The 13257-nt window shown below is 39.8% G+C and overlaps 1 protein-coding gene across 1 annotated transcript in view; it reads right to left on the minus strand.

The window, feature by feature from the left end:
* Positions 1–1272: 1272 nt before the first annotated feature.
* SLC35F1 (solute carrier family 35 member F1) overlaps positions 1273–13257 on the minus strand; it is a gene marked incomplete at its 5' end in the record, with an annotated part of 226762 nt that continues 214777 nt past the window's right edge. Inside the window, one exon of the mRNA XM_082302686.1 lies at positions 1273–1676. Within this exon, the coding sequence (XP_082158812.1) occupies positions 1452–1676 (225 nt within the window). The 3' untranslated portion in view covers positions 1273–1451. The remainder of the gene's footprint in view (positions 1677–13257) is intronic.

Genomic DNA, 13257 nt, shown 5'->3' on the forward strand with positions numbered 1-13257 from the left:
AGTCATGCCCAAGGATTCATGCAAAGATGTGGCAGATCAGTGAATAAAACCAAGTTCTCCTAGGTCCCTCACCTGTTGTTAGACACAGGAACACCTCTTCTTCCTTAATTTTAAATTAAAATAGATAAAGGATACTGAAATAAGGATTTCCTTGTATTGGGCTCTCAGAAGAGCAAACACACAGGCAAAGATGGATTTTTTCATGGTGGTGACTAAGATTTTCCCCCATTCTGATAAGGCTTGTGAGGCAGAAGTACAGTTGTATACAGAAGTGTGGAGCACACCCTCACTATTTTCACACATCCCCAGGAATGTAAGAAAACTGCTGAATTCTTCTGCTTCACAGTTAATGAAAAATAATTGGCTGCACCCTGCCAGTAAAATGAACACCAGCAGATGGTCCAGTCTTTCTGCTCGTGAATTCCTCGCTTAATCTTCCTGATTTTTACAATTTGTGGGTTTTGGTGAAAAAACTGACACATTTCTAAATAGCTATTGTTAGAATAATGAACCATGGGAGACTAAGCAAACTGGAACAGCAGAAGGCGCCCTCGATGCACTGAGTATCTAAAATAAGTGCCCTGATCCACATGATATGTCATCTTTCCATGGAGAGGTACAATACTTAGGAAACTAGAAAATGCATTTTTCTTTCTACAGGTTAAAATTTAAAAAGTAAGAAATCTGTACTGAGTCACGACTACAGAGAAACTGACTCCCTGTCACCTGATGCAGAACCTCGGCCACTAGGAAATCTGCCATGGATCATAGAGAGGTCAATGCATGAGTACTTCACTTCTGCAAATATAGAAAGGCTAAAATGCTCACCTTATACCTATTCCTAGAATAGAGACGGAAATTGTAAGTTGTCCCTTCTCTGGATTCATGGATCAGATTACCTAGAAAGGGCAACTAGACAGATAGCACAGATGAACTCGTTTTATTTCCCTCACCAAATCCAAGGTGCTAGCAAAAATGTGTCAGGCTGTTGCTACCATGACTAACCCATTTGCTTTGTGCAAACAAACAAATCTTAGAGAGAAATTAACAGTGACTGCACAAAGTGTATTTGCTGTAAAAAGGCGTTTTTTCCACAACTGGTGTGGCTTAGGCATAATACCACTCTGTGTGTGTAAAACACCCTTCTGTGAATTTCTTTTTTGTAATTTCATCTTATACATTGAATACCATCCACAGGTAGTTTGACACTAACTGATTCATACACAGTAGTTTGTGTTGAAAACATGCCACTCATTTCGTAAACAAGGGACTGGCATCTCCTTGCAAGGAACACCCTGGAACAATTAATTTGTGTTTTTATGAGCTTTCCTTGTTTGCTACCTTGCAGCTCACCAGTGTAACTGCACCTGGTAAATACCTTTCTCTATGTACAATACAGAGATAATGGATATACGAGCTCCATTGTCAGTAGGCGATCAACAGCCGTGGGTTTAAGCAACTCTAACGTGGGGCTCCTCTTCTGTCTCCTGCCCCAGGCTGGTGTATGTCACCGAAGGCTCCATCTGGCTGGTGGCTGGCAGGTCTACAACAGGTCCCGAAGGGTTTCGAAACTGCTTGTACACCCGAGGATCCTGGGCTACGTACGTGGATGTGGAGGAGTAGAGCATCAGCCCAACAAGGATAGTGAAGAATGACAACAAGTAAAGTCCTGAAAACTGAGCAGAAATAACAGTAGAGTCATTAGACACAGCGCCAATTACCCTGAGTTCATGAAGACCCACGGTAGTGACAGATCCTTGTTTTGGCATGCACTGCACAGAACAAACTCCCTATCATTTGGATGTTGAATTTTTATGGGAATGACTCTTTGAAAGTTGATTTACTCCCATCAATGTCCTTGTCCTCCATAACCAAGAGCTAATTGGTGCCTTCCCCTGAGCCAGGCATGTCAAGTATTGACTGCTGGGACTTGGGAAAGCTGAGTTTTGGTCACTGATCCAAAACTGATTTTTTTCATGCTTTTTGATAAGCCAGCTACTCCTCCGAATCCATGTTTCTCCAGCTCCAGTGTGAGGTACCTTCATCTACAGTTGTCAGACAGGCAGCAGACAAATCTGAAGCTAGTTACAGCTAAACCACATGTCTGTGAAGCTAACATGCTACTGGAAATATAAAAATATAATTAATTAATAATTTCAATAACAATTTAAAACATAAATATATACATCTATATATACTTAAAGATATATTTTTAAAAAGGCACTTAAAAACTACCCCATCTGCAGCTTCTCTTGCTTGTGAACAGAAAGGAGGTGCTAGAAGATCCAGTGTGAGTTTGGACAGGATGAAGTTCAGCTGTGAACCGTGTTCTGGGTCAACATCATGAGGTTTGAAAGTACACAGGGAGGGCAGTTAACTGAAAGCTCAAGTACACATATTTTGGCACACAGCTTCACTAGATCAGAGGTCAGCCTGAATTTTTTGACATATACAGACTCGTGTCTGAACTAAAAATACAACACAAAGAACATTTCTGGCAACCTGTTAGCCATTGCAGATAAAGCTAAAGGCAAAGACAGGGTTTCAAAAGCACAGACCATTGGGTACTAGCTTTAGATACTGGGTTCTGGCTATTGGGGACACAAAAATGGCATTAAGCCCATATGACTTGTCTGCCGATCCTAGACTACAAGTTATTTCTTCATGCATGCTGTGTGTGGGAAACCATGAAGGACAAATTGCAAAGCCACCTTGTTGGTGATATAAATGATTTGTATTCAGTGGAACTTCCAGAAGTGCCTGTATTCTGCAGCTGTCAGGAGTCTGTACCTGAACACCATCAACTACCTGCAACCTGCTATTAGGTGCTCCGTGAGGTACTTCACAATTTTATGTAAAGGCGTCTGCAAGTCTGTTTGTTAATCCTGACTGACTCTGCCTTGATGGATGCTCCATTTGTTTCCTCTGGATCACTTTAGCACAGCACAAAATGGACAGAATGGACTATATTATATTGGAAGTTTTTGAGCAGTTCTTCTTTTTATGCTTAAAGAAATTATCATTGTGGAGAAAACAAATTTTACTTAAGCTAAATTTGCAGTGGTGTTAATTTGTTACTATTTCATAAACCTACGAAACCTGCATCCAACTTCCTGCCTGAGGAAGCATGTGGCCTTTTTGCAGAATCCTCAGTATCTCTGAAAACTTTGGACATATAACCCATGGTGGTACATCTGTGTGTGTGTTTCCCACATCCAGTATGCATGTTTAACAAGGAAAGTACCGTAACGAGGAAAATTTTTAAAGCATGTCAGAAAGATGAGAGGGTAGGAAGAGTTTTGCTTTTCATCAGCTTTTAATTGTTTTTTCCATGTATGTCACCAGGTCCTCACGTGTTGTCTGGTGGCACAATTTGATGAAACCACCCAGCTGTGCCACCAGTCACAGAGACAGTGACAAGCCTCACCCTGTGCTGATGAAGGATTTCTTCCATGTGACATTGCTCTGATAGGGCTGCTTAAGCTTAGATCTCCCCCACGTGGCAATCAAACACAAATCAAACACAAAGTTAATAATTTCAAAGCAACTTCAGGTTGATTTTTCTCCCTCCATTTTCTGTACAATTTTGTTCTCAGCACTTTCTTCCCCACTTTCACTTTGCATTTGACCTTGAGTATCACTTGGCAGCGGTGAAGTTGACTATGTTCAAGCAAATCTCAGGAGCCAAATGCATCTAGTTTCCTATCCCTGGTTTCCCACTGTCCCTCATTCCCACCTTATGCTTGAATTTCTCACCCTAGCCAGCCAATTGGCTTGGCCCACTGCATAGCCAGAGTGCCAGCCAGATTTGTGATTGCCTTGTGTCCTGCTGTGAGGAATCTGTGGGACTTCCAGCAGCTAAATGTGCTCTTTTTCTTGTTCTAGGAGCTGCCCAGACAAAATAAATTCATTTTTGCTTTAGTTCATGGCTCCAGCTCTACCATTTTCCTCTCCTCCTGGCCATACCTCTCATTCCTCTCTCAGGGGCTTCCTGCCAGTGGGCTCTTTTGACTGATAATATTCTTTCCATGGTAGTGTCCTCCCTAGTGGCAGCTCTCCAGCCTGGGAGAAATGGTTTGGGCATAGCTTGGGGAAATCTAAACAAAGGTCTGTGAATCATTTGTCTTTGGTATCTGTGCACAGCTAATGCAAAGAGACCTGGACTCTGACAGTCCTATGACAATTCCTTCATTTTTACCTTCCTTAGAAACAAGGTTCAGGCTGAATTTGTTTGTGCAGCAGCTCTCTGCAACACTGAAGTAGAAGGGTAGTTAGTGAGGTTAACACAGAAATACATACTGAAGTAGATGACAAATCCCTGGTTTTTGTCAATACCCTGTCAGACTGACCCAAACCCCTTTGAAATAAATGGGTATTTGCCTCCTATTAGAACAGCAGTGAATCCAGCAGTGCGATGGGAAGATGCAGATTTAGTTCCCCAAAAAGAAAATTTGTTGTTCACTGTATTGTGTTACTCAGACTCCAGCTGAAATCCACAGTTTATGGAAGATTTCCAGGCACACTCTACTGCTATGTAGGTCCTGGAGGTTTTTTTTATCTTGAGCTGCAAACCTCATCTACTGAGATTTGCTATTAATAGACAGGAAAACAAAACACATTCAAAACCAGCAGAAAGAGCTATTCCTAAGGAATGAAGTGAGGGAAGATCACTTTTCATTGCTGCTCTGCGGAACTGCAGTTCCAAACTGTAGGTTCTTGGGAAGTGTGTAATTCCTCTATCTGCCTAAAAAGCTACTTGAGAATGATACTGTGCTCATTTTACTGAATGATCTCTTTTTACAGAAACATATTTCCTCTAAGAAAAATTATTTTTTAAAAATCCAGATTTGTATGCCTCTCCAAATCCTTCTTCCCTCCCTGCTAAGCAGGATAACTGTAAGTTGTTCAAGGAGTAACATGGTCAGAAACTGGTTAGCTCAGATTAGCGAATGAGTGTCACACACCTTCAACAGACTGAAAATCAACTCATGTTTCTATATCATTAAACAGTTTTACTATGGATTTTGTCTCTACATGTAGGTACCTATGTAAATAAACTTCCTTATCCATGAAGCTTATGGAGAGACCAGATGACTTTGTGGTGGGGTCAATGATCTAACACTCTTGAGTCCCTAGGTTTGATTTTCAAGTTGTGAATTTCTTTTGTGAACCACAATGATTTTAGATGATCCTCAGTTTCTTACCCATTTAAAAGAGATAATAACACTTGGTTACTGAATAAATACGAGTTTACAGAATAAAAATGGGGAACAGGGATATCACCCTCTGAGGAGAAGGCAGAGATCTCCTTTGCAGGGAAAGTGCCTTACTTACAACAACATTTCAGATTTCATCACTGACATGAAAAGCATCTGCCAAAGCTTTTTTGAGCAGTCAAATAAAATAGTTAAATCAGCCCTACAGATCTCACCATATCTGCTCTGCTCTGACATCTGGGTATCTATAAATGCTTCTCCAATCAATACTGTTCAATATGGATCTTACAATGATATTCACAAATGTTAAAAAATTATGAAAACACAAAAAAATGTCTTCTCCAGACATCATTTAGTACTCATGGTGAAAATAGCCTACATTAAATTACCATTAACTTTCAGCATGTAAAAGGCTCATCTTTGGTGCCTGTCAATTTGAAGATAAGCACAAAAAGCAAAACCTAGACAAACGAAACAACATAACATGCTTAACAAGATTTGCTCAGTCTATCAAAACAAGCACTGATTCTGGTGAGTGGACATTTCTGGTATTTATCTGAGTTGTTCATTAGGAACCCAGTATTTGAATGGATCCACTCCATCAGGCTCAGCAGATGAGCTTATGGAAGCTGGTGGCTTGGCTGCAGGAACAGGGGCCTGACTCCTCACTCCAATATGTGCAACTGCAGAACCCCACCAGGAAAACCACTGCAGCAGCAAGGTCCAGCTGCTCACAGCAAATATAAGGTGAAATCACTCTTTCTGTTATGCATGCACAAAATCTTTGACATCAAATAAGAACTCAAACACATCTGCAGTGCTACATAGAAGTGTAGATGAAGTTTACAAAACAAAATTTAGCATATATATATATAGTATTTTTGTTGCAAGTGAATCAAAATTACGAGTAAGTCAAGCATCACAAGGTTTCTAAAATAAAGAAGATGAGTGTAAAGGCACCTGAAAATTTAGGATTTTTAAAAATCCAGAATGAACTATTAAACCTTTCAAAATTTACTCCCTACTAGTTTTTATCCTCTACTTTTTATTGTCTGTCCATGTGAAACCTGTCTTTCACATATCCTTAAATCACTATGGGCAAAACACTTCTACTATTTCCTCTTGAGACTCTTACGCTTTAAAGTAATCTGCTTGGAAAGGTGGGAGGAAAGGAAGCTTCTTGATGGGGAAACAAGAGTGCATCTGATTTCATTGTCTTGAACAGTAATTAGACAGTAACAGAAGAAGAAAAAAAAATAGAAAGAAAGACTGTTTAGAAGGTAGTAGATTCATGCCTGGTTCTAGAGAGAGTGAGCCATTCTTCAGTACACAGGCCATGAATTTAGAAGGGAAAGCCCAAAAAAGGCATGGAAGGAACCACATCTAGGGAAGGCTGTGCCGACTGACTGACTCCTGCTGAGGGAATCAGCAGACAAGTAGTTCTGACTGTTACAGATGTCCATGTCCATGTTACCACTGACACCAGGGCAAAACAGTATCCTAAGTGACAAAATGAGACAGATGTGAATCTGCAGAAAAGCCCACACAGACAAAAGAATTCAACAATTTGCTAATTTTGGGTTTTTGCTCAGCCGTTATGATAATGATCATGAACATTATTATAACAGTTATGAAAATGCAAATTCTGTTTTACTCAGTCCATTGAACTGGAAATAGTTGCAGGAGAAGACTATTTGAGCTGCAGCACTCCAGCACTCCATTTGTATTTCAGAACAGCAGCCACAGGCTGAATCTCTTGGTAGGTAGCACGAACCCTAGCTCCTAGCCTATGGCAACCCAACTGTGCTTTTTAAGTCTTTCAAAAGGTTTTTTTCTTAAAGTACTAACTGAAAATTTATAATTGCCATGTTTCACATATTCAGTGATAAAGTATGAAATGGAATAACTACATTTTTCTCTACCTCATCAGGCAGTTCTCCACATTTTGGCATAAATGGATAAAGAAATCAGGTCCATTAGATCAAGTTTTAAATCTCAGAGAAAAGTGACCTCCTCAGAATCACACTGATGAAGAGGGGGAAAAATGTACTTATCAGGTGGAATTCATCAGTTCCATATTTCTCCTGATACCATCCATGCTCTCTAGAGAGGCAGCTCCCACCACCTTCTTCCTTCCCATCAGTGGGTCTGTGCAGTACAGTGAACTCTGCTTTCCAGACTAATTCAGTTTGTAGCATATGCTGCACAGCCCATCAAAGCTAAGGCCAATAGGTGTTCTTTCACCAACTTATGGCTTTTTCCCCTGGGTGATTTCACACATGAATACCTGAGCAGGCTGAGTGAAGGGAGTTGAAACCAAATTTCTCTCATTATCTTTTATATAGCAAACAGACATTTCCACTCTGTTTGATAAATTGATCGAAAGGCTGAGCTTCTTTCCACAATTTTCTATTTTTGTCTCCAATATAGCAAATGAAGCTCACCGTGACCTAGTGCAAAGTTGCACTGTGGGATGCACACACTCTCCAGCCAGCAGCAGTACCAGAAGGCTGAGGGAGGGCTCTGAGAGCTAGGAGTTCACACAGTGCTTTCACTTGCATGGCTGGATGCTACAGCCATATTACTTTATTAATAGTAACAGGAGCCAGCATCCTAGTCATAGCTCACTGTGCTCTTTGATGACTGCCTTGGATCACACCCACGAGGATGTGACTGACTCTGTCTTAGATCAGCACTGTAACTTAAACTACTGCTGACTATTTTTGTCCCAGCCTACAAGGAAGATATCTCTTTAGGATTCAGGGCTTGATCTGCTCATCAACAGAAACCAAAGCATCCCCCGAGAGTGAAACACCGTACTTTGTAACACCAAATGGCATCACACACCAGAAGGGCTGCTGTGAGTTTTCCAGACTGCATTGAAACAGATAAAAAAAATTCACCTGAACCTTTATGTATCCTGCCAGATCTCTCAGTTTTTAAGAGATCTCCAAAGGGACCCAAACCACTGAGATATGGTTTAGTGTGCCTTCCCTGCTCACCAACTGCAGAAGCTGGAATATTTGAGCAGAAATGTTGGTTCTCTTGCTGAGAAGGACACCAAGGGGTGCTGGATAGCTTCATTAATGATGATAACTTCCGGGCAGCAAGTCTGTCCACTACCATACGATTGCATTATCATCCCAATTTAATGACCTCCAGCTATTTCTTAGGCAAACCATGAAGATAAAGTCTTAAATGATGACTTAAAGTCCTATCTTGCCCTCTGAACACAGCGGGGATGAAAAGTGAAGTGTGTAGCCTGAGCAACAGTGAAAAACCTGACACTGCCCTCCTTGCCATTTGGTGAAAACAAAGAAGTCAAAGGAAGTTTTTCCTGTCACTTCATGCATGGCAGAAAGGCCATACTTCTCAATTCCTGATGCTTGCTAGCACCCTCAATATGACCTAACTCAGAAGAAATGCTGTCCATTACTATGGCTTATGCTGAATTGCAAATGTTGCATAGAAACCATGATGAGAAGATGACACATTTTCTGTATTTGCAAGTTGATTCTGCTCTACTGCTTGCTTGTTTTACTCCATGTAAGACATACTGATCAATGCTCTCTGTCATACAGCAGCACCCTCTCTTCCAGTTCTTGCATGATATTTACTGGTGAGCACAGTTCAGTTGGTAAAACAGTAGTCAGTGGGAAATTCCTAAGCTTTCTTACCTTTTAGATGCTGAGGTTATCTACAACGGAGAAAAATGAGGAAGGTTTACTGGAAAACTGTCACCACAAATTCTGTTAAAATTTAGGAAACTTAATAGATTTCCTGGAATTCATTGGTGGAACGAAACAAACTTATGGAGAAAACTGATAGCATTGGGAAAAATCTCTGAGCTTGACATAGGCAGCTGTAAGGCAAATACTGATTTTGCACAAAGCTGCACGATTTCATGCTTCTCAAATGTTATAATTAGAAAAAATTAATGATAGCCTGTCCTTTCTAAATACATGCCTGCTAGGGCAAAATGTTTGTGGGAAATGGCTTATCTTCCTTTCCTGAGTGCTGGGAGGGATGGGAGTGCTGCTTTCTCTTCTGTTTCCCTTTGTTGCCTCTGCCGTAAGATGTAGAGAAAAAACGAGCCTGTGTTCAGTACCCCTGCGGTACCAGCAGTCTGTCTAATTAAAAAGTGCAAGGTAGAATGAGTCCTGCAATCTGTTTTAGTCTCATCTGTGTAGGAAAGAGATTTTTATGTGAAGTTAAAACACTTTTATTACATTGCTCTAATTTCCTGTGAGCATCCTTACTGTGGCGTAAGGGGGCTTCATTTCTTGTTATTTTATATCAATTACGTGGCAAGAAAGTGGTAAAGGACATATCCTTTAGGATGATCTTAATAGAAAAAGGAGGAACACAGAAGAAAAGCTTATAAAATCAATTTTCCCTCCCCACTTTTACCTTTCAATATTCTTTGTTGGTTTGCCCTACCAGCTGCCAGCTGCCATGTGTGTTTTTGGGTTTGTGTGCAAGTATTTATTAGCAGCTGTCTGCTGTAATTGATTCTCTATTACTGTACATGAGGCTTATGGTGCTCAGTGTGTTCAGAACCAGGGTTACAATAACTGATTCATCTTGGATTCTTTTTTCACATTTTTCTGCTGAATCTAACAATATATTCCTGTAGAAATTCCCTCCCAGATGGTGTCCTTTTCTCCTGGCAATACAAATGGGGAGCACTCGTACCCTGAGAAACAAGGACTATGCAGCTGCAGTTATCACCATGAGGGACCATGCCAGCTGTCTGGAGGGAGTGTGACATGGCTGTTTCACGTCAGGGTTCTCTGTAGTGTAACACATTTGCTGCTGCAACAAGAGGCCAAACTTCAGGAGCTCCAAGAGCTCTCAATTGAGTCGACTCCCAAGGCAGGCACATGAGGCAATCAGAATGGAGAGCGTGTCCTAAACTGGCGAATCCAACCCCCATTATTGCTTACAATCAGATCCCATATTCCATCTGGCAAATCCTTCTCATGGAAGCATTATTAGGGCTTTTTTTCACTTCCCACTAACCTATTTGAAATTGTTCTGGAACCTCCCTGCTATGATACCCAAAAAATCCCCCCTAATTTCTACACATTCTCAGTTTCCGCCCATAGATCATTATGTATCACTAGATCACATAATTCTCATTTTCTCCCTGTGAATTTGCAGATTAATTCATATATGTTAAGGTTCCATAGTCCCTTCCAACCTGTCAAAGCTATGTCACATACAATAAAGATTTTTTGGGGATCTGCATATTCAGTACATTGTTAGCAGACACATGGTTGCTCTGTCAAGGCTTTGCAGCAGATAAGAGAAACAGCCCTGTTTGGTGCTCTTGAGCTGACAGAAAAAAAAATCTATAGCTACAGCTAGCAAAGTGCTGTCCCTGAGATGGTAAGTTGTCCCGTCCTATGGCATTAGCACTTCTCCATCAATACCAGAAATACCTAGACAGACTCATTTGGAAACAGCTTTGTCACAATCGTGCTCAAATTCTTCCCATCTGTTGCCACAGACACTGCCTCACACTCTGTGCTTCACAGCATTTCTCAGTGTCAGCCAGTTCTAGTTGCCTGATTATTCTAATTCTTCTTCCTACTGAGGGTGCCAAATCTATTACTACAGTCGCTACACAAGACTGGTCTTCAGACCAACTCTTTGGGACCTCCATCAGTGAGTTCCTTCAAGCAAGCTATTTCTCTCTCAGTGCATTGCCTTGTCCTTTATACTCATTAGCCAGTTTCTCACCTGGCTTCCAATCTTTACACCACTAATCCTGTTCTTTATCTTAACTGATAATTTTCTGTGCTGCACTGTTCAACAGATCTACCATTTGACTTCTCTCTACAAAAATCTGTTAAATTATCAGACAGACATCAGATTTAGAATGGATTATCTGTCTTTTGTGAACCAGCTTGCATTTCATCCAATTTTCCATCTATCTCCATGCCCCTAATTATGTCTACTTCCGATTTTATTGTCTACTCCATATCAAATTATTCCAACTGTCTATATTCATAAGCTTTGAAGCATTCAGATTATTGCATTCTGTTTCCACGTCTGACGTAGTAATTTCCATTTTTATTAAAGATGGTGCATTGCCTTCGCACTTAACTCTCATCCTTACTGAATATGACAGAAGGTCCCAATTTTATTTTGGTGCCAAGAAAAAGGTAGTTTAATTTTGGCCTCCACTGTCCTTGCATAGCAAAACTATTTCTTCTCTTAATATACAAGAAGAACTTTTCACTGCTTTTTTCTTCATTGCCAAGCTTGGTTTATCTTGTACAGAAATTAGACTTCACTCTTTTCTTTTTTACCTGCACAGTATTAGTTTTCTTTTGTGATTCCTTGTTTTCTGTTTATTTCTAACAATTTTTTAAACAGATGGTTTGTCCAGTTGCATCTGGAGCTCTCCCCTACAAATTGTCCTCCTGTCCTTAAGATATAAAATTCAGATTACTTTAAGTCAAAGCTATTAAAATCTCCTTCAGACCCATTATGAGCCTTCTTAGCCTTCTACCTTGCTAAACTTAACCCATGTAGGTGGTGGGAATAATTCCAGTAGTTTAGTCCAGCTAATGAAATTGCTTGTCAGCAGTGCTGATTGTCCAGCACCTATCCCATATCATGGGTTTGAAAGCTTCCAGTTTAGTGGGAAGGAGAGTTTAGACAAAAAGAAGATATTTTTTGTAGATGTTCTAGAAATTAATGAAATACTCCACTGCTTAGATTGAAAAAATGTAGAAGCGACATTTCCTAACTGATGGTTTTTTTGCATGTTGATCCATTCCTCCATTTTGGTAGGAAGTAGAAGCTGATGTGGATGCTTTAACCCTGTGTGTCTGTAGCATTCACTGATTTGGCTGGTAGGAGGCACAACTGGAATAAGCACTTCAATCCAGTCATACACCAAAACAGATTTTACGTATGTTCCTTCCTGGCAGCTCATAGACCATGGCATAATTTGTAAGCCAGACATAATTCTTTGCACACTTCCACCTTCTTTTCTGGTCACTTATTGAAATAAAGATGAACTAAGTTCCACAACAAATCTCCAATTTTATAATGAAATGATTGTATTTAACCCTTAGCACTTTCTTTCAAAGATGATTCTGTCTATATCTCTGAGGAACTTCAGTCTTTATTTCCATATGCAAAGGTGAAAATAGCATCCAATTAAAAGAATCATAATTTGAAAATATTGCAGATTTTCAGTAACTGAAAATTGTTTTAACTTTTGAATGCAACTGCTGCCTTGCTAACACATGACTTTTTTTTTTTGGCTGTCTCCTCTGGGTTGCAAATTATTACTGAGATATGTAACTCAACACATTCATTGTACTCCCTTGTCTTCAAATGTATGCTTGTCTTGGGAAATGCTGAGGTTCTCATTTATGCTGATTTTTTCCCTAGCAAGTAATTATGAAACTTAGCCCCTTGGTCTTTGTTTTCATATTCACTGAACATCATTCAGAAAAAGTATGTTGTCAGTAAGATCCTTATCTTTAGACAGGATGATTTTAGTACGTTTTTTCTGCCTGCATTTTTTCTTGTGATAAAGAAAAAGGTACTTATTTGCTACAATATTTTTTGCTCTGCAGTTTGCAATCCATTTTCTGGTTCTTTGATATTATGCATTTTTTATTCTGTGATCCCCGAGATTTCCTTTTTCAGCCCATATTCACCATCACCTTTAAAATCAATATGGTTTTGTTGAAGATTTATTATCCAAGAGTTAATTCCAATAACAGGAATATTTCCCCTAATGTGTTCAAACTCTCATACTGTGTAGGAATTAAAAGCTATTTATTTCCTTCAGATTGTAACAATTATACTTCACAATCTACTCTTGTGGTATATTTAAGAGATCTCTGAACAACTTTTTACTTATATTAGAACACAAAACTAATTCAAACAAGGCAATGTGAGATGGCTGTTACTTGTTTCCAAGGGCTCAAAGCCCATTGTTACAACACCTGGCTTTGTGTACACCTTCCAGTTAATAATATCAAATGAATAACTCCAAATGAAAATGACTGAC

Source organism: Coloeus monedula (assembly GCF_965178545.1).
Source record: "Coloeus monedula genome assembly, chromosome: 2".
Classification (NCBI taxonomy): Eukaryota; Metazoa; Chordata; class Aves; order Passeriformes; family Corvidae; genus Coloeus; species Coloeus monedula.